The sequence below is a fragment of the Myotis myotis genome, unplaced genomic scaffold (assembly GCF_014108235.1).
Source record: "Myotis myotis isolate mMyoMyo1 unplaced genomic scaffold, mMyoMyo1.p scaffold_m19_p_30, whole genome shotgun sequence".
NCBI classification, from domain to species: domain Eukaryota; kingdom Metazoa; phylum Chordata; class Mammalia; order Chiroptera; family Vespertilionidae; genus Myotis; species Myotis myotis.
Genome location: NW_023416336.1, coordinates 2,308,536 through 2,328,715, shown reverse-complemented (window position 1 = coordinate 2,328,715; position 20,180 = coordinate 2,308,536). Strand labels below are relative to the sequence as shown.

The 20,180-nt window shown below is 52.8% G+C and overlaps 1 protein-coding gene and 1 pseudogene across 1 annotated transcript in view; both read left to right on the top strand.

Moving 5' to 3' along the window:
* The window catches only part of LOC118652481 (tyrosine-protein kinase ZAP-70), a 28,551-nt gene extending 24,261 nt beyond the window's left edge, over positions 1-4,290 (top strand). Inside the window, exons 10-13 of the mRNA XM_036302274.1 lie at positions 1,357-1,549; positions 1,744-1,884; positions 2,525-2,637; positions 3,791-4,290. Of these exons, the coding sequence (XP_036158167.1) occupies positions 1,357-1,549; positions 1,744-1,884; positions 2,525-2,637; positions 3,791-3,914 (571 nt within the window). The 3' untranslated portion in view covers positions 3,915-4,290. The remainder of the gene's footprint in view (positions 1-1,356; positions 1,550-1,743; positions 1,885-2,524; positions 2,638-3,790) is intronic.
* Positions 4,291-5,083: 793 nt separating this feature from the next.
* Positions 5,084-19,453, top strand: LOC118652445 (annotated as a pseudogene).
* The last annotated feature ends 727 nt before the right edge of the window (positions 19,454-20,180 follow it).

Here is a 20,180-nt window from a genome sequence, read left to right as displayed (position 1 = left end):
AAATGAGGTGGACTGTCTCTGACCTAAAGCAGGGTCAGCAAACTGCAGCCCATGGCTTGCTTTTGTCCTGCATGGTTTTGCATTTTTAAATGGCAGAGGCCACGTGCAGCCTGCTGAGGCCAGAACATTCCTGTCTACCGGCATTTACAGAAGAAAACGGCTGACCTCTGACCTAAGGAACTGCAGCTTCCTTTGTGCTCCCTCCGCCTCAGGCTCTTACTCTCAGTCTTTCACACTCACCACGGCAGGGGCCCGCCAGCCGTCCTTGTGTCGGGCCGGCTCATGCAGCCAGTCACTGCACAGGTGTTCAGGAAACCTCTGTGACAGGGACGATTACAGCTCTTGGGATTCATCAGTGGACAAAAGTGGCAAAGATCTTTGCCTGCATTCTGGTTGGAGAAGAGAGGCTTTGAATAATTACACAATGAAGTGCTGCGTATGTCGGGAGATAAGTACTATGGAAAGGGGTCGGGAGTGTCGGGCTGGGAGGAGAGCAGTGGGAAGGTGAGGTTTGTGCAAACAGGGAGGCAGCCGAGCACAGCTCTGGGGGAAGGGTTTTAGGCAGAGGGCACAGCCAGTGCCAAGGCCCTGCGGTGCCCCCACGCTGGTGCTGCGGAGGAACTGTGAGGGGGCCTGTGGCTGGAACTGATGTGGTGGGAAGGTGATGGGTCATATTTTGCAGGGCCCTGTGGGTGCGGGGAGGGCTTGAACTTTGACCTGAGTGAGATGGGAACCCCGTGTGGCTGTGAGCAGAGGAGGAGGACCTGGCTCTTCTGTGGGGAAGACCCAGGAGGGTGAGGGCAGAGGGGACTGTTCCGGTCCAGCGAGTGAGGACGGAGGCTGGACCAGGTGCAGGAGCCATGGTGGGAGAAGCCGGAGGTGCTGGAGGGTCCTGAAGGCAGAGCTGATCGCTGGATGTTGGGTGGGAGAAAGAGCAGCTGAGGGCAGGCTTCTGGCTGGAGCACATGAGAGGAAGGAGCTGCTGGGAGGGAGGGGCTGCTGTGTGTGTGTGTGTGTGTGTGTGTGTGTGTGTGTGTGTGTGTGTGGCTTAGCTTTGTCCTTAACCATCTTTGAGATGCCCTCGGGCCCCAAGGGACCGTGGAGGGTGCAGACAAATGATTAGTTTGGGAATTGTAGCAGGTGGGTGACATTGACAACCTGGACCGCAGGAGGGCAGGGCTCCCCTGTGGCTCCCCGCTGTGTGCCCAGCCCCTGCTTGGCACAGACAGGTGCTCAGTGAGCATGAGCATGTGCCCAGCTGGGGCGGAGGCGCAGGCTTGGCCCCCGGGGTGGGGTGGGGGGCGGGTGGGAGGAGCTCGGGCTGCCGCACCCGCTGACCCGGCCTCCCCGCCCCAGGGAGGAGATCCCCGTGAGCAACGTGGCGGAGCTGCTGCACCAGGTGTCCATGGGGATGAAGTACCTGGAGGAGAAGAACTTCGTGCACCGCGACCTGGCGGCCCGCAACGTCCTGCTGGTGAACCGGCACTACGCCAAGATCAGCGACTTCGGCCTCTCCAAGGCGCTGGGCGCGGACGACAGCTACTACACCGTGAGCTGCTGTGGGCCACGGCGGGGAGGGGGAGCGGGAAATATCTGGAGGGGCGGGGTCTCCATGGGGGCGGGGTCCCCGCGGGTGTGGGCGGGGTCTCCATGGGGGCGGGGTCCCCTCGGGTGTGGGCGGGGTCCCCACGGGTGGAGGGGCGGGGTCCCCACACCGGCGCCAGCAGCGTCTCCGCCCCCCAGGCGCGCTCGGCGGGGAAGTGGCCCCTCAAGTGGTACGCGCCCGAGTGCATCAACTTCCGCAAGTTCTCCAGCCGCAGCGACGTCTGGAGCTATGGGGTCACCATGTGGGAGGCCTTCTCCTACGGCCAGAAGCCCTACAAGGCAGGCGGGCAGGGCAGGGGTGGGGGAGAGGCGGGGTGCCGGGTGCGAAGGCGGGAGGGGGGAGGCCTGGGTGCGAAGGTGGGGCGGGGTGGGGGTGCGAAGGCGGGAGGGGGGAGGACTGGGTGCGAAGGCGGGGCGGGGTGGGGGTGCGAAGGCGGGGAGGGGGGAGGGCTGGGTGCGAAGGCGGGGAGGAGGGAGGGCTGGGTGCGAAGGCGGGGGGTGGGGGAGGGCTGGGTGCGAAGGCGGGGCAGGGTGGGGGTGCGAAGGCGGGAGGGGGGAGGGCTGGGTGCGAAGGCGGGGCGGGGTGGGGGTGCGAAGGCGGGAGGGGGGAGGGCTGGGTGCGAAGGGCTGGGTCGCAGGCGGGGGGCGGGGGTGTGGAGGCAGAGGCGGGGGAGGGGAGGGCTGGGTGCGAAGGCGGGGGGCGGGGGTGTGGAGGCAGAGGCGGGGGAGGGGAGGGCTGGGTGCGAAGGCGGGGGGGCGGGGGTGCGGAGGCAGAGGCGGGGGAGGGGAGGGCTGGGTGCGAAGGCGGGGGGCGGGGGTGCGGAGGCAGAGGCGGGGGAGGGGAGGGCTGGGTGCGAAGGGCTGGGTCGCAGGCGGGAGGGCCTGGTTGCTCAGCATGCACTTGGCTCTGCTCGAGCAGAAGATGAAGGGGCCCGAGGTCATGGCCTTCATCGAGCAGGGCAAGCGGATGGAGTGCCCGCCAGACTGTCCGGCTGAAATGTATGCGCTCATGAGCGACTGCTGGATCTACAAGTGAGTGCGGGCGGGAGGGGCGGGCTGGCCGGACCCGGGGCTGGGGCAGAGGTCCTGGGGCCCAGTCAGTCCAACAGAACTGTGGGGTGTCATCCACCCAGAGACTCGCTGCCTTTCCAACACGCAGGTGCTCTGCCTCTGTGCGCATCTCTCCAGCACCCTACACTGCCCCCCATCTGTGGACACCGAAGCCCCAGGCCCCACCAGCCAGCATTCAGCACACTGGTCCCCCAGAGCTCCCAGTCACCCCTCTGTTACCCCATGTGGTACCAGTGCTCAGGCACCGGATGATGTTCTAGCATCTAACTTGTCAGCCCCCACCAGCCAGATAGGTCACCACTGAAGTACACAAACACTCAGTATATCCACACCCCACTCTGTCTGGTCGAAGCTTAACACTTGAATAACCCAACTCTGAATACCGTCATCCCAATTTCCCATCCGACAACAGGCAGCACGGATCCAAACAAGCGTTCACCCTACACTGATCATGCAATGTGTGTACATTCCAGCACCTGTGCATTCCTAGCCCCCAGCATCCATTGCTCCACTGGCCAACACCTGTGACACTGATGCGCAGACACGCAGGCAATCCAATAAACAGACACCCCTCTTTATGGTAAATAAATAGCAGATGGTCAGCCTTCCCGTCAAACAGGTTAACCCGCCTCCACAGGAAACACCGAGACACCAACACCCAACACAGTGCCAGGACACCCCACACAGCACCATTAGTGCCCAGCGCTCACCAGCCCACCCCCTCAGTACCCCAGCCTTCTGTTCCATCATGGCAGCATACTTGCACCCATATAAGTCCACCCTGGCCCCATGTGCCCCGACCCCGGGCACGTCACATGCTCAGTACGCCAGCGTTCAATAGCCCAGCTCCCTGCAGTCAATAGTTGCCTTGCCGAACACTCAGTGGATTCATTTAATAAGTCTTTACTAGTTAACACCCAGCATCCTGTGTGTCTGCAGCCCTTCTATCCGGCAACCCCAAATTCCCGGTCTCACACCTTAAAGACCCCTCTATCACCCAGTACTTCACCACCTCGACGCCCCAGGATTTTCTGAGCCCCCTGCATGCCCACCTCCAGCTGGACTTGGGTTCTGGCTGGTGGTCAGTGGCCTGGATCTGCCCCTCCCCCCACAGGTGGGAGGACCGCCCGGACTTCCTGACTGTGGAGCAGCGCATGCGGACCTACTACTACAGCTTGGCCAGCAAGGCTGAGGGCCCCCCGGAGAGTGAGAAGGGGGCCAAAGCTGCCAGTGCCTGACACCCCCTGCCCAGGCCCTGCGGGCCCCTAGGCCCAGCCTTTCCTCTGTGCCTTCGGCCCCATCCCAGGATCCAGTGTGGCCGGGCCAGGCCAGCTCCTCCCCGCAGCTGGGCTGTGAGTGGGAAGCTCAGGCCGAGGCCCACACGGGTTAGGCGTGTCCTACCTGGTCACCCGTCCTTTCTGGCTGCGGGAGGAGGGATGCCCTGAGATGGGGGTGGGGTTGTGTAGCCTGGCCCCGGGCGGGTATGTACTGGGGGGCCCTGAACCGAGGGGTGCTTACAACAGGGACCCTCCTTCCTCGCCCTGAAGGGGAGGACTCTGGGAGTCCTCAGGTGGCAAGACCTTAACCATGGAATAAATCAGCTTCTCTCTTGTCTGAGCTTCCTCATCTTTCTTGGGTGATGGTGGGACAGGAGAGGGGGCGCTAGGGCGTGCTTGAGAACAACTTTGCTTGTGTGAGGCTGGCTTTCCCACTCCTGTGCCCTGGGAAGTCTTCATTCAAGTGAGGGGCTATTGGGGAAACCAAGGCAGGTAAGTGTGGGGCTGTGTGCGTGCGGAGCCTCAGCGTCCCTACCTCCGTGACTGCATGATGGCGTCACCTGGAGAGACCTGACCAGCTGCTGACCCTCCCCCTCCCTCTCGCCCCGGCATCGGTGCATTTTAAAGTGTCTTCAGGTGATTCTACCACCCAGCGTCCTGCTCTGCTGTCCAGCCTTTCTTCCTGGGCCGGTCATCGCTGGAGTTTCCATCACTGGGTGCCCCAAGTGCCAGCTCAGTCCTGCTCAGACCTGTCCCTAAGCTCTTGTGGCCTCAGTTTACCCACATGGAAAGTTGGGATGTTGGATCGCAGAACCCAGCAGGTGGGGTGAAATGAAGCCAGGTGCCTGCATTTCTTTGCCGAACCAGCTCCCCGCCCCCCCCTCCCCCGTGTGATGGGCCGTCCCAGGCCCCAGTCAACGCCTCGTTCTCTTGGCTCCGCCCCGGAGTGATTGGCTCAAGGGCGGCACAGGCCCCCTCTCAGAGCCCAGGAAAGGCCGGGAGATGCTCCGTGGCTCCTGGGAAGGCGGCGTTTCCTCTCACCGGTGGAGGCCGGGCTGCCTGTGGCTGTTCGTGCGGTTATGGGGAGGGCTGGGGGCTCCAGCCGCTGTGCAGAGGGAGCGTGAGGCCCGATGGGTGACCCTGAGAGCAGACCCCGAGCCTTCGTCACCCGTGAGTACATGGTGGAGACCAGGAAATGGATGAACGGGTTCAGACCTTGCTGTGATGTCACCATGTACTGTTGAGGTTTTCATACTGGATACCTAAGCTTCATATGAGCATATTTAATGAACTTTGTAGTCTACATGGAGGTGAATTCAGAGGCCCCTCAGCTAGACCGCCAGCTGACACACGGAGGCCCAGCTGTGCGTGTTTGGAGAGTGTGTTATGGGTTAGCTCAGCGAGATAGACCACCGACTCAGAACTTAAATTTTAAGAGCCTTTATTAAGCTAGCCAGCTGACTGCCAGCCGTGTCTTTTCCGTAAGAGCCCACAGCTTGCAGTGCAGACCAAGAGTACAGCAAGACCTTTTATCTGCAACACTACAAAGTATTTTTTTAAAAAAGAAAAAACAAACTGCAGAGCGGGTCCTTAGCCGTTCCCGGTGCTGGCAGGGTAAAAAGTTTACATAAAATTTACGAGCGGGGTCACACCTGGCTGGGTTCAATCACAACACATGGCTTTTTTAGCGAGATAATTAGCAATTTTCCTCTCCCATGGTCCCTGCCCCTCAGCCTCCTTAGTAATTCTCTTTTGTCAGGCCCCTGCCCCTAGCACAAGTGTTTATAAGGGTGTGGAATTTTCTGAGGGTCTCCGAGCCCTGCATTTACAGTGAAAACAGACCAGGAGAGTGCAGACACCCTAAAGTTAAAGACACAAACTCGAATTACTCCCATTTTTGTCATTCTCTGTGACCACTTGGAGATTTTTGTGTTTAAAATGTAAACCAGTGAGGCCTTGCAAACTGTGAGATACAATAACTTTAGTTGGAAAATGTATATCAGTTCATACCTGAACCAAATTACTGAATTTGAATAACACCATTAAAATGTAAACATTGTTTTTAAACTAATGAGCAAATCAAGAAAACAGTCACATTAATGGTACAATTTCGTGGCTTCCCAAATTCTGTTCGCAGATATTTCAGTTTTATTAAATTCACTTGTTAGTTATGGGATAATTCACATTATTAGATGAAGTGTATCATAAAGGAAATAAATTCTCACTGTCTGCATTTCTTTTAGTCATTAATTTTTATTTTATTATTGCTGAAAATCATTTTATAGGAAGGAGGTTCTAACAGTGACCCACTCTGAGTGTCCAATACACCGAACACTGTGTGCGCTGCCAATAAATCAGCGGTTCTCAACCTGTGGGTCGCGACCCTTTGGGGGTTGAACGACCCTTTCACAGGGGTTGCCTAAGACCATCGGAAAACACATATATAATTACATATTGTTTTTGTGATTAATCACTATGCTTTAATTATGTTCAATTTGTAACAATGAAAATACATCCTGCATATCAGATATTTACATTACGATTCATAACAGTAGCAACATTACAGTTATGAAGTAGCAACGAAAATAATTTTATGGTTGGGGGTCACCACAACATGAGGAACTGTACTAAAGGGTCGCGGCATTAGGAAGGTTGAGAACCACTGCAATAAATGCTTGTTGAACCAATAAGAGGGTGCGGTTCCACACATTCACCACCAGGGGCCGCTGTTCCTGAAGCCAAGGCCGCTCAGTTTGGGCCTTGCCGCCAGCCCTGCTTCTGGGTGTCTCTTCTGCCTGGGGCGCGACCCCAGGCTCCTCCCTGGTCTCCAGGTGCCCCCCACCCCGCGCCGTCCTGTCCCTTGCAATCCATTCACCCCAAAACCACTTTTCTTCCAGGGTTCCCCAATCATAGCACCCCTGCCCCCGGCTGCAGCTGCTTTCCACAGAGGGTCTTAACATGAATTGAATGACAGTCCTAGGTTATGGGCACCTCTGAAAAGGCCCTGTCATCTTCAGGCCTTGCACAGCCATTAGCCAGGGTGGGGGTGCGGTGTGGTGGGCCTGGGAGAGAGAGGGGCCGGCTGTTGCGGGGCTCCGGGGGGGGGCACTGTTTCTGGCTCTGGCTGTGGAGGAGGGTTGGGGCTGGCTGCGGGGGTCCGACTGTGTGGAGAGGCGGTTGTACAGATCTAGGGGACTGTGTTGTGGCAGAGCCTGTGGGGGCTCCTTCAAGGGCTGGGGCGCGAGCTGTTGGCAGGCTGGGCTGTTGAGGTCCGTGGTTGGCTGTGGGGGCCTGGCTGCACAGGGCCCTGCTGCTCCAGGGTTGGTGTGGGTCGGGGTGGCTCCCGGGGAGTCCGGCTGCTGAGGGCGATGCAGTGTCTGCTGCAGGCGGTGAGCTCACACAGACCTTGGGCTGTTGTCTGCTGGACCCTGGGCGCTGTGCGGCGTGTCTTGGGGTTCAGTAGTGAAGGTCAGCTTTGCTCATCTTTCCTTCTTTCTGTGTTTCTTGTTCTCGGTGTTTTGCAATCTGTCTTTCTCTGTTTCCACCTGGCGCTCTCGCTGGGTGGGCCAGCACCCAGGCGGGTCTGTCCCTGCATGGTCTCGGATGTGCGGACTGGATGGTGCAGGGAAGAATTCAAGACACGAGTCCGAGTCATTCTGAGAGAACGTTCATTAAAGCTGGGGACGTGCATCAAAGGAAGGGCTTAGGGCAGAAGCAGCAAGATTAAGAGGCCAGTGAGCAGGACACGTGGGATAAGGACACTGACAGCTGAACAAACTGGCCGAGCAGTTTGCAGCAGATACAGGTCACCTTCCTGGAGAGAACATCCAGGCCTCAGCTGTGTTCCAGCTCCAGGCCCAGAGAAGCAGCACAGCCAGGTGGGCGACACCAGGGCCAGCTGAGATGACTACTGACTAATGATGCCCCCCTGCCCTGGTGCTGACCAATCAGCAGAGACGTCATCCCTCCCCCTTCCCCTTCTTCCCCATAGGCTTGCATCTCCTAAACTCTAAGGCAGTGCTTCTCAACCTTGGCTGCACATTAGAATCACCTGGGAATCTTTTTAAAATCCTGATTTCTGGGCCCCATCCTCTGGAAATTCTCTTTCTTTGTTACTAATGTTGTGGCCCCACCCCATAACAAAGAAACAGAATGTCTGGAGGATGAGGCCCAGAAATCAGGATTTTAAAAAGATTCCCAGGTGATTCTAATGTGCAGTCAAGGTTGAGAACCACTGCTCTCAGGGAACCCATGAGACTGGCAGCAGGAGAAGCGAAACGAAGCAGTGGGCAGCGGCAGCTCCACCCAGGCGAATCCCCGAACCTGTCCCCAGGGCCCTCTGTTCTGCCTGCCCAGAGAGCGAGGGAGCGAGGGCAGCGCAGCCGGGGCTCTCCTGTGGCTTCTGTGCAAAGCCCTTCCTCGCTTCAGTGTCCGCAGCTTTAATAAATGTCCCCGCGCAGTCACCTGGACTCCTGTTGGGAAATGTTTCCTGCACGAAGTCTAGAAGCCGGGCCAGGCGGGCCGCTAAGGGCCAGGCCCCCTTCCTGGTAGCAAGATCACAGCGACCAAGTGAGGGTAGCCAGGGCTGCTGTGGCCCTTTGAAAGGTGAGGCAAGAGGGGTGCCCTTGGAGCTTAGGAGAAGGTCTGTAAAAGCAGCACCTGAGGAAAGAGGTGTGTGTTGGGGGGGGGGGGGGCGGTGTCCAAGGGAGAGTGCCGCCAGCTCCCTTGTCCTGAGGTTTCTGTAAGTTTTCTAGAAGCGGGCATTTTAGGGGCGGTGTCAGGGGAGGATCCAGCAACACGCCTCAGCTTTCCAGGTGTGTCCGTGGTTATGCTGATGCCTCTGAGTGAGCGCGGAGGGGAGAGGGGTCGTTCTCTGGTCAGCTTCACCTCTATCTTGGACTTGTCTGGCTCTAGTTGTTGTTTTGTTAGTTATTCCCCTGGGTTATCCATCTTGGGTATGGCTGCCACTACTTGGGTCCCTGTTAGCGATCTCCCTGCCTAGGCCCTAGGGCAGGGGTGGGCAACCTTTTTGTGAGTGCGTGCCAAAACCAGCAAAATCTCTGGCTCAAAATTCTTCTGCGTGCCAACCCTAATTTTTTGAGAACATGTTACGCCTACTTGATATCACTTAAGGTGTACGTATGTGAAGAACCTTAAAGAAATAAAATTCATTCAAGCGACAAAAACACAGTATATGATGATGAAAAATACATTTATTTTTTAATGTATACATGTACACTGATAGTCCGACAGAAAACTTTATGACTCCGTTTGATGTTATCAGTGGGACTTTTGCTGCTGCATCACTGATGACAGAGATTTTACATCAGGTTTATATTTCATGACCTTCAGAGATATGCACGAGCTACTACTTTCATCCATCAGGCTACTCCTATTACGAGACTTAACAGAATTCATCACTGAGAACAAAGATTCACAAGCGTATGTGGATGAAACCAAAACACTGGTCGGATCTAGGAAGGCAGGGAGAGTTAAGGCAGAGGCATAGAAATTGCTCTTCCCCTCTCTCGTCAATCCATGTCTATGGTCTTTAAGATAGCTTGTTATGTAAAATTATTTATTTATCTAAGATGCACCTACACTGAATTTATCTGAAAAATAAAAAAGTCTATATTAAGAAAAAAATTGTAAATGGAAGATTATAAGAGAGGGTTTCTCGTGCCAGCAAAAGTTACTGGCGTGCCATGTTTGGCACGCGTGCCATGTTTGGCACGCGTGCCAGGGATTGCCCACCCCTGCCCTAGGGTGACTTAAGCTAGCTCTCTGGTTGGGGAGGGGAGAGGGAAGCCATCTGCTCCTAAGAGCCTTTGTTTAGGGGAGGTAAGATCTTGGGGTACACGAGCCGTCTGCCTGGCTCGGTTTCCCCATTCCACTTGCCAGGGAACTTTCCTAACGTACTGACCTGCCTCCCCACCTGCACCTCGCCTCTGCTGGCCCTCCTGACCTGTTTCCGCTCAACGTGTGCTGAGCGCTTGCTGTATGTACGCATAGGCTGTAGCAGGGGCCTGGGGGCTCTGGGCCCTGCCCGTGGGGAAGAGGAGGGACCCCTAACCTCTCCCCCGCCCCCCGCCAAGGCTGGCCCTGGGAAGGTAATCCTTGGTGGGGCACAGGGCTGGATGCTGTGCCTCTGAAGGCCCCGGATGAGGCTCTTTCCCTGGACTTTATGGTTGAGTGTGAGGGGCTCGGATGGGCCTGGGTGTGTGGGGTCCAGAAGGCCTCAGCCACAGACTCTGGGCGGGTCCAGGGACTCTCCCCTGGGTTCAGAGAGGGTCCTGGGCATCCGGAGAGAGAGCAGCCAGCTGATATTTGGGGGAGAGTGTTCCAGGCAGAGGGAACCGCCGTGCAAAGGCCCTGAGGTGGGTTATCGCAGTGTGTGGAGGCACAGCGAGGAGGCGGTGCCACTGAGCAGAGTGGGTGAGGGCCAGGGGCCCGCAGTGGGGGCGAGTGTGCAGGGTGCTTTGGCTTTTACTCCAAGCGAGGTGGGCACCTTGGGCTTGGCACGTACAAGGCTCTGAGCCCACACCCGCCCACGCTGCACACAGGCCCTGTGTGATACCCTGCCAGCGGATGTAATGCCGATTGAACCCATTCTGAGGCTTTCGTCTGCTAAGGCCTTTGGAGGAATGGGCTGGGCTGGGCTGGGCTGTGGAACAGCCCCGTGGTCCTTCCTACCCCAGCTGCCCCCACCCACGCCTTCGGAGCCGGAGGAGGGGATGGAAGGCACGTGGACTAGCGTGGGGCCAAGAGCACCCGACCAAAGCCTCAGCGCTCGCATTTAAATGCTCTTCTCAAACTTCCGGTGGGAAGTGAGATCTGACTGTGGAATGAAGACGAGGGCGCGGTGCTGTGGCAGGGGGCGGGCCGTGCTCTCAGGTGTGCCTGTGAGGACTGTGCGGCTTCCCTGGCAGAGAACGCGTGTCATCTCCGAGCAAGAGCAAAGCGCTGCCCTCCGGCCGAGTGGGAGGGAGGGACTGGAGCTCTTCTTCCCGGTTTTACATTTCTCTCTTCTCTGTTGGAGGCTGGGGTCCCATCTGCCTACAGCTTTGTTCTTGACTGGGGTGCCTTTGAACTCAAACGGCAGGGCTGCAAAGCCCGAGGAAGGTATTCTATGGGAGAAAACTCGGGTGTGCGGAACGTCCTTTAGATGCAATCTTCCATCTAATTCTCAAAACACCTGCCTATGGCGGGGACCCTTAAACCCACTTTACAGATGAGGAAACTGAGGCTCAGAGAGTCTAAGGAACAAACTCGGCATCCAATGACCAATATGTAAGAAGCAATTCTATTGGCGGCTTTTCGAGGCTTCACTTGACCAATTCCTCTTCAGGTATTAAGAGTCCATTTAACTTCGTTCAGCTCCAGGGGACAGGGGTCGCTACCTCTCCATCTCAAAAAGAACTTCTCACGCTGTCCAGTGGAGGAATAGAAGCCCTGATTCTCAGCTAGGAGGGGGCTTTGGGGTTCAGCTCAGTACCAGCTTTCCACTCCAGGGAAAGAAAAGAGAACAAGAACGCGGGAGGGAACATCCATTCTCCTTGGAGAACCTAACTCCCAAGCTCAACCTTGGTTCTGGTTCTGGTTCTGTGTCCGCCACTAAAATCTGATGTGACCTTGTTAAATTGCTTCCCAGTCCTGAGTCCCCACTTATTCCAGCAACTCTACCTTTGTGTCTGAGCTCTTTCACATCTGCCAGTGTTTGTTTCATAGTCTCCTGTTCTTGTTTTATGGTAGTTATTCCTCCTTTTATCGCTTTGAGTCATTTAATACACAGGTGTCCCCCAAAGTGTATACAGACTTTGAATAACTATTAATTCCAGTGGGTTAAACCGGAAAAGAAAGAAACAGCAATTGAGCTACCAGCTGTTAAGTATGTTTACATTTTGGGGGGACACCCTTATCTGTTGTTAAACCTTATTTTAGGTTGCTCTTAGTCTCTAGTTCTTCAGATGTAAATTCTTCTAGTGGGGGAGTTTTGGGAACTTTATGAAGGGGTGACTTTGTTGTCACTTCAGGATATTTCTCCAATGTGCACCTGGTCACATGATCTTGACCTCATATATTTGGGGCCTCAGCACTCCCATGGGAGGAGGGGGGCTTCAACACTTGTCAGTGGCACCTCTGCTGTGGTCTCTTGTTCATGTTAGCGTTTTCCTGTCATTTTCAGTGTTTGGGGTGGGATGGATGGCTGCAGTGTGTACAGTAAGCCCTTATTTAGCATTGTCAATAGGCTCTGAGACTTTGAGAGAAATGATGTATAATGAAACCAGTGTTGCCATAGGCTAATTGATATAAACAAGAGTTAAGTTCCTATGGCATCTCATCAATGTTAAAACAAAATGACGTTGAATGAAACATTATTTGAGGACCTGCTGTCTTGGTTTGTTACCTTGAACAGAAGTCCAGTTTGATCATCTATAAACATTGTACAGATGAGGAAATGAAGCTCCCAGCGGTGGTCTCACTCGCAAGGTACACACAGCCAGGAGGGAGAATTACAGTCTGGCTAAGCCTCTCCGTTCTCCTGCGTGTGGCCGCTGAGTGTGACTCTTGGCTCTGACTCATTACTGGCCGTGTGTTCCTTGGGCAGCTTTTCCCTCTGTGACCTGGGGAGACTGACCTCTACCTTCAAACTTGCAAAACAAACTCAAAACTGTGTGTGTTTTTGGGAGGAGAAGTGAGAGCTGCCGGAAAGGCATAAGCTGGTGTTTTAGAAAATGTGGGCCCTGGAGTCCAGTTGTATGACCTCAGGCAGGTCGCCTCGCCTCTTTAAACCTCAGTTTTCTCATCTATAAAACAGGGATAACAATACACTTCTCTGAGTGGTGATGAGTGTGAAGTGAGAGGATGCATGAGCTTGGCACATAGTAGTTGCTTAATAAATATCACTCCCTTACATGTAGGAAAGCAGAGTGGGAGTAGGGGAGTGGAGGAGTGTGACAGCTAATCCATCCAATTCCTCAGAGTTTGGGGAGCCAGAGGGAGAAGAGATTCTCCATGGACCCAAAGAAAGAACAGAGAATAACAGGGAAACATCCAGGGAAGGCAGATTTTAGCTCCATTTTAGAAAACCTATGCGGGCTTACCCAATCCAAAAGGAGTTGACTTTAGAGGGAAGGAGTTCCCCATCACTCAAAGGATCAAACAGAGTCCAGGAATAAATCCATACATCTATGGTGCTAAGTCCATTTACTGGGGCTGGGGGGGAGCAGGGGGGGAATACTCTCTTCCACAATTGGTGCTGGGACAACTGGATTTCCACATGCAAAGAATGAGGTCAGACTAGTAACTCAAACTATATACAAAAAGTAACTGAAAATGGGCCAAAAACCTAAATCTAAGAGCCCAAACCATAAAAATCTTAGGAGAAAACATAAAGGAAAAATCTTCATGACCTTGGATTTGGCAATGGATTCTTAGATATGACACTAAAACCACAAACCACAAAAAGGAAAATAGAACAGAGAACCCAGAAATCGACCCTAGCATTATGCTCAATTAATATTTGACAAAGGAGACAAGAGCATGCAATGGAGTCAAGACAGTCTCTTCAATAAATGGTGCTGGGAAATTTGGTCAGACACATGCAAAAGAATGAAACTAGATCACCAACGTACACCATACACAAAAACAAACTCAAAATGTTAAAGGACTTAAACGTAAGACGGGAAACCATAAAAATCTTAGAAGACTCCATAGGCAGCAAAATATCAGGCATATGTTGTAGCAATATCTTTACTGATACAGCTCCTAGGGCAGGGGTGGGCAACCCCTGGCACGCGTGCCAAACATGGCACGCGTGCCAAACATGGCACGCCAGTAACTTTTGCTGGCACGCGAAACCCTCTCTTATAATCTTCGATTTACAATTTTTTTCTTGATATCGACTTTTTTATTTCTCAGATAAATTCATTGTAGGTGCATCTTAGAGAAATAAATAATTTTACATAACAAGTTATCTTAAAGACCATAGACATGGCTGACTTTGAAATGCAGTTGATTGAATTTCAGAGTAGCTCAATTTGGAAGCAGAAATTTATTGACCTTAGAGTTGACTTGGAAAACATTGAAAAAAAAGCGATTAGAGACAGGAGTACCGGAGAGAAGTGTCAAAAACAAACTACTGAGGACTTGGAATGCCATTCCAGAAAATTTTTTCTGTTTAAAAAACTTTGCAACAGCGTTACTCTCCATGTTTTCATCCACATACGCTTGTGAATCTTTGTTCTCAGCGATGAATTTTGTTAAGTCGCATAATAGGAGTAGCCTGACGGATGAAAGTAGTAGCTCGTGCATATCTCTGAAGGTCATGAAATATAAACCTGATGTAAAATCTCTGTCATCAGTGATGCAGCAGCAAAAGTCCCACTGATAATATTAAACAGAGTCATAAAGTTTTCTGTCGGACTGTCAGTGTACATGTATACATTAAAAAATAAATGTATTTTTCATCATCATATACTGTGTTTTTGTCGCTTGAATGAATTTTATTATTTCTTCAAGGTTCTTCATATATGTGCACCTTAAGAGATATCAAGTAGGCGTAACATGTTCTCCAAAAATTAGGGTTGGCACGCAGAAGAATTTGAGTCAGAGATTTTGCTGGTTTTGGCACGCACTCACAAAAAGGTTGCCCATCCCTGTCCTAGGGCAATGGAGACTAAGGAGAAAATAAACAAATAGGACCACATCAAAATAAAAAGCTTCTGCACAGCAAAAGAAACCATCAACAAAACAACAAGAGACCACTGCATGGGAGAACATATTTGCCAATGTTTTCTCCAATAAGGGTTTAATCTTCAACATTTACAGGGAACTCATACAACTTAACAAAAGGAAGATAAACAACCCAATCAAAAAATGGGCAAGTGACCTAAATAGACACTTTTTGAAAGAGGACACACAGAAAGCCAAGAGACATGAAAACATGCTCAAAGTCACTCATCATCTGAGAGATGCAAATCAAAACAACAATAAGGTACCATCTCACACCTGTCAGACTGGCTATCATCAACAAATCAACAAACGACAAGTGCTGGAGAGGATGTGGAGAAAAAGGAACCCTTGTGCACTGCTGGTGGGAATGCATACTGGTGCAGCCACTGTGGGAAACAGTATGGCGATTCCTCAAAAAATTAAAAATGGAACTGCCATTTGACCCAGTGATCCCACTCTGGGAATATATCCCAAGAAACTAGAAACACCAATCAGAAAGGATATATGCACCCCTATGTTCATAGCAGCACAATTTACCATAGCTAAGATTTAGAAACAGTGTAACTGCCCATCAGCAGATGAGTGAATTAAAAAACTTTGGCACATCTACACAATGGAATACTACGCTGCTGTAAAAAGGAAGGAACTTTTACCATTTGCAACAGCATGGATGGAACTGGAGAGCATTATGCTAAGCGAAATAGGCCAGTTGGAGAAAGATAAATATCACATGATCTCACTCATATGTGGGGTATAATGAACAACATAAACTGATGAACAAAAATAGATCCAGAGACAAAGAAACACTGAACAGACCATTTAACCTCAGAGAGAAGGCAGGGAAGTGGGGGTGGTGGGGGTGGGGGTGGGGGTTAGAGATCAACCAAAGGACTTGTATGCATGCATATTAGCATAACCAATGAACACGGACACTGGGGCGGTGGGGGCTTGTCCTGGGGGGTGGGAGTGGTGGGGGGAGGCGGTCAATCGGGGAAAAAGAAGACAGATGTAAGACTTTAAACAATAAAAAAATAGCAGCTACTTCTGGGTTCTTAAAATATGAAAGGAGTGAGTAATTCCTATTTTCTAACTTGAAATAGAACAAATAAAGTTTTCTGTTTAACTACTAAAAAAAAAAATAGATAAATTGGCCATCATCAAAATTAAAAACTTTTGTGTATCAAAGAAACATTATTATGAAAGTGAAAAGACAATCTAAAAGTGCAAAAAACTATTTGCAAACCGTATGTCTGATGAGGATTTAACATGCAGAATATATGAAGAACACCTACAACAAAGAGAAAATCAACCCAATTAAAGACTAGGCAAAGGCCCTGGTGGTGTGGCTAAGGTGGCTGGAGTGTCAGCCTGTCCACCAAATGGTGGCTGGTTTAATTCCTGGTCAGGGCACGTATCTAGGCTGTAGGTTTGATCCCCAGTGGAGACATGTGTGGGAGGCAACTGGTCAATGTTTCATTCTCTCTACCTCCCTCCCTCTGAAAGCAATAATAATAAAAAACAAGACAAAGGACTTGAATAAATTTTTCTCCAAAGAAGGTATACAAATGGCCAATATGTATATGAAAAGATGCTAAACATCACCAGTCATTAGGGAAATGCAAATCAAAACCACAATGAGATACAACTTTATACCTACTAAGAATGCTAGGATAAAATCATTTAAAAACAAGGAAAACAGGATTCCAAAATGGTGGTGGAGTAAGTGGAAGCTACACTGACAGTCTCCCAGGACCAAACTGGTAAAACAACTAAAATACAGAAAAAACACCGTGAGAAATCAATTGAAGACCAGCTGGAGGGAACCCTGATAACCAAAGATGGAAAGTTTAGACCACGTAGAGACTGGCAGGAAGTGCAGAGGTATGAAAGGGCTGGCTGGGCTCCCACAGGCAGCAGCTGGAGGTCCGGAGGGATATCTCAGCTGTGGGGGGTTCCCACTGAGAACTCTGGGGTCTAAACCCAAAGCCGGGTTCCCCAACCCAGAGCACCAGAACTAAGATAGGTGCTCACATAACATCTGGCTGTGAAAAGCAACAGGGTTTCTGTCAGCCAGTGAGAAATGGCTGAAAATGCAGGCACCCTCTTAACAGGCCAATGCACAAAACTTCATGTGCAGCCACTCTCACCTTGGGCTCCAGCAGAGGGAGGACAGAGTGGACTGGACTGTGTGAGCAGAAACCAGTTTTGGGGGGGCTCTGGATTGGAGCTCAGAGGGCAGCCACAGTGGTTTCCTGTGCTGAGTCATTCCCTCATGCTTTGGAGGAAATCTTTCTCTGATGGACCTTTGCTATCCAGGCAGTTTTTGCCTGGTTTGGGGTGTGTGTGAGAGGGGGGGTGTGGGGGAGGGGAGGGAGGAAGGCAGTTGACCCACCCTGTTGGAAGACCTCTCACCCACCCAGTAGTTGATAACCTGAAGCTAATCAAGACTGAGTGCTGCCGAAACCGGTTTGGCTCAGTGGATAGAGCGTCGGCCTGCGGACTGAAGGGTCCCGGGTTCGATTCCGGTCAAGGGCATGTACCTGGGTTGCGGGCACATCTCCAGTAGGAGATGTGCAGGAGGCAGCTGGTCGATGTTTCTCTCTCATCGATGTTTCTGACTCTCTATCTCTCTCCCTTCCTCTCTGTAAAAAATCAATAAAATATATTTTTTTAAAAAAAGACTGAGTGTCAATGGGACTGTAGGCAGAGGCAGGTCTCTGGAGGCTTTGAGTCTTTGCCTGATCTACTTCTGGGCCCAGGGCTAGGAAAAGCAGACCCTGGTGCACATCTTGGTCCTTTCCATAGGCACCAAGCCCCAGCAGAGGGAGCCACAAACTGTGGATTGCCGATAGCTCCAAACAGTACTCAGGGCCAATCACAAACAGCATCTGGCATTGTCCTGCACTAGAGATTAGGAGTCGTAGCAGATCTACCTAATACACAGACCCAAAGCCAAACTGGCTGCCAAAATGGGGAGACAAAAAACAAGCCCCAAATGAAAGAACAAGCGAATTCTCCAGAAGAAGAGCTAAATGGAGATAAGAAATTTATTAGGCGGGTGGACGGGGGGCCCAGAACCGAGGAGCTAGCCCTTCCCACCTTCCTGGAGCAGGATGCCAGGTGTGTCACGGAGCCCAGAGTGGTTGCGATGCCGTGGAGATGAGGGGAGGAGGAAGTGGTCATGGAAGCTCTGTGCACATACAAGTACAACTGGGAGAACTCCCAGAGCTTCATGTTTGATGCCCAACAGGAGGACAGGCAGAGACTGGCGGAGCTGCTGGTTTCGGTCCTGGAGCAGAGCTTGCCCCCCTCCAGCCGGGTCTCCTGGCTGCAGAGCATCCGCATCCTGCCCAGGGACTGCAGCTGCCTAGACACCTTCACCAGCTGCCAGAGCTTGTAGGCCCTTGCATGCTATGCCGGCACCTCTGAGGGGGCGGCCCCTGGACATGGACATGGACATGGTACTCGAATCCCTCAAGTGCCTGTGCAACCTTGTGCTCAGCAGCCCCCAGGCTCAGGTGCTGGCAGCAGAGGCCCGCCTGGTGGTGAGGCTCGCCCAACACGTGGTGCTGCACAGGGAGAGCAGCTTCCCCCATGAGGTCCAGGTCTTTGGCCTGCGCCTCCTGTCCTTGCTCACCGCACTCTGCTCAGAGGTGCACCAGAAGCTGTTCAGGAGCTGCAGGGGGCGCCTGTGCTCACTGATGCCCTGCAGCTGACGCTGGGAGTGATTCCCAACAGACTCCCCCAGAGCACCTTCCTCCCCAGCAGACCGTGCGGGCCATGGCGATCCTCAAGGTGCTCTTCAACATCACTTTCGCCTCCATCAGGAGGGAAGCGGATGAGGAAAACCTGCCTTTACTGGTGCCTGGTGCCTGGGGCCTCTCCTGTGGCATTGTGTGATGGCAGCTGCTTGGGGACGCATGGAGGAGTTCCATGGCCACACAGCGAGCCTCCCAGGAACCTGCCTGTCAAGTGTCTGGGTGTCCTGCTGGCCCTAGAGCCGTGCAAAGGCTCCCTGGAGTTTCTGGGTGTGACCTTGGATGAGATCGGCGCCCTCCTCAGCTTCCTGGAGAAGCGCCGGCAGCAGACACACAGGTTGCAGGAGAGCTGGCCCCCGTGCTGAGTGTGCTGACCGAGTGTGCCCGCCTGCACCACCCTGCCCGGCGGTTCCTGAAGGCCCAGGTGCTGCCTCACTGAGGGACGTGAAGACCCGGCTGAGGTGGAGGAGCTGCTGCGGAACAAGCTCGTTGACCTCATTGATGCACCTGGACACTGACGTGAAGAGGGTGGCGTGGAGTTGCTATTCGTCTTGTGCTTGGAGAGTGTGCCCGCTTCATCAAGTGCATGGGCTACGGGAATGCCGCCGGCTTCCTGGCTGCCCGGGACCTCGTGGCAGGGGGCTGGCCCGAGGGCCAGTACTCAGAGGACTCAGACTCAGACACAGAGGAGTACAAGGAGGCCAAGGCCAGCATAAGCCCGGAGACCAAGAGGGTGGAGGTGAAGCCACCCAACCCCATGGAGGGCATGAAGCTGGTGACCATGTTAGACAGGCTCTCTAGGCACTGAGTCATCCAGCCCATGGGGTCAGTCCCCGGGGCCAGCTCACCTCCCTGCAGGACGCTGTGTGCGAGAGCACGGAGGGCCAGCTCCCCTCAGACACAGACTCGGAGCGACTGAGGGCGGCTACCCTGCTCCCATCAGAACTGTGCTGCTTCCAGCCATGTCCTGGGGCCCCTTTGTCTTCACTCCCTACATTTTGTTCCTGACTCTCTCATCTTTGGGACTGTGAGGCCTTGTCCTGCTGTCACTGTGGCAACTGACTTCCTCAGGGGACGAGGTCTCTCGTGAGCCAGGAGGGCATGTGCAGCTGCTCTGGAGGGCGAGCCTGCGTTTGGGAAGGGAACCCAGAGTCAGGCGGTCGGGCAAGTGCTGCCTTTGAAAGGGAAAGGGGGAAAGAACCTGTTAGAACATCACGTACTAATGTCAGAAACACTCACAAAGGCTGTGTGCTGTCTCTGTCCCCATGAGTGCCTCCTGGGTCCTGGCTTAGCTGCCTCTGGGCTGTCTGTCCATGGTGCCTGAGCTCCCACTGGTTCACAGTTGACTCTCCATCGTTCCCACTGGTGGGCTCATAAACACATGAGGAATCAAAAAAAAAGAGAAATTTATTAGACTTAGAGTTCAGAATAATGACGGCAAAGATGCTAAATAGCATGAGAAAAGATATAGTAACTATGAAGAATGACATAGCACAGATAAAAAACACAGTAGAAGGAATACACAGCACAATAGGGCAAGCTGAGGATCAGATCAGTGAATTAGAAGACAGGGTAGAAAAAAATCATTCAATCAGAGAACAAAAAACCCCCACAAACCAACAACAATTAAACAACAGGAGGATAGCTTAAGGGAGCTGTGAGACAACATGAAATGTAACAATACTTGCAAATATAGTGCCAGAAGGGGAAGAAAGTGAGCAAAGGAGAGAGAACA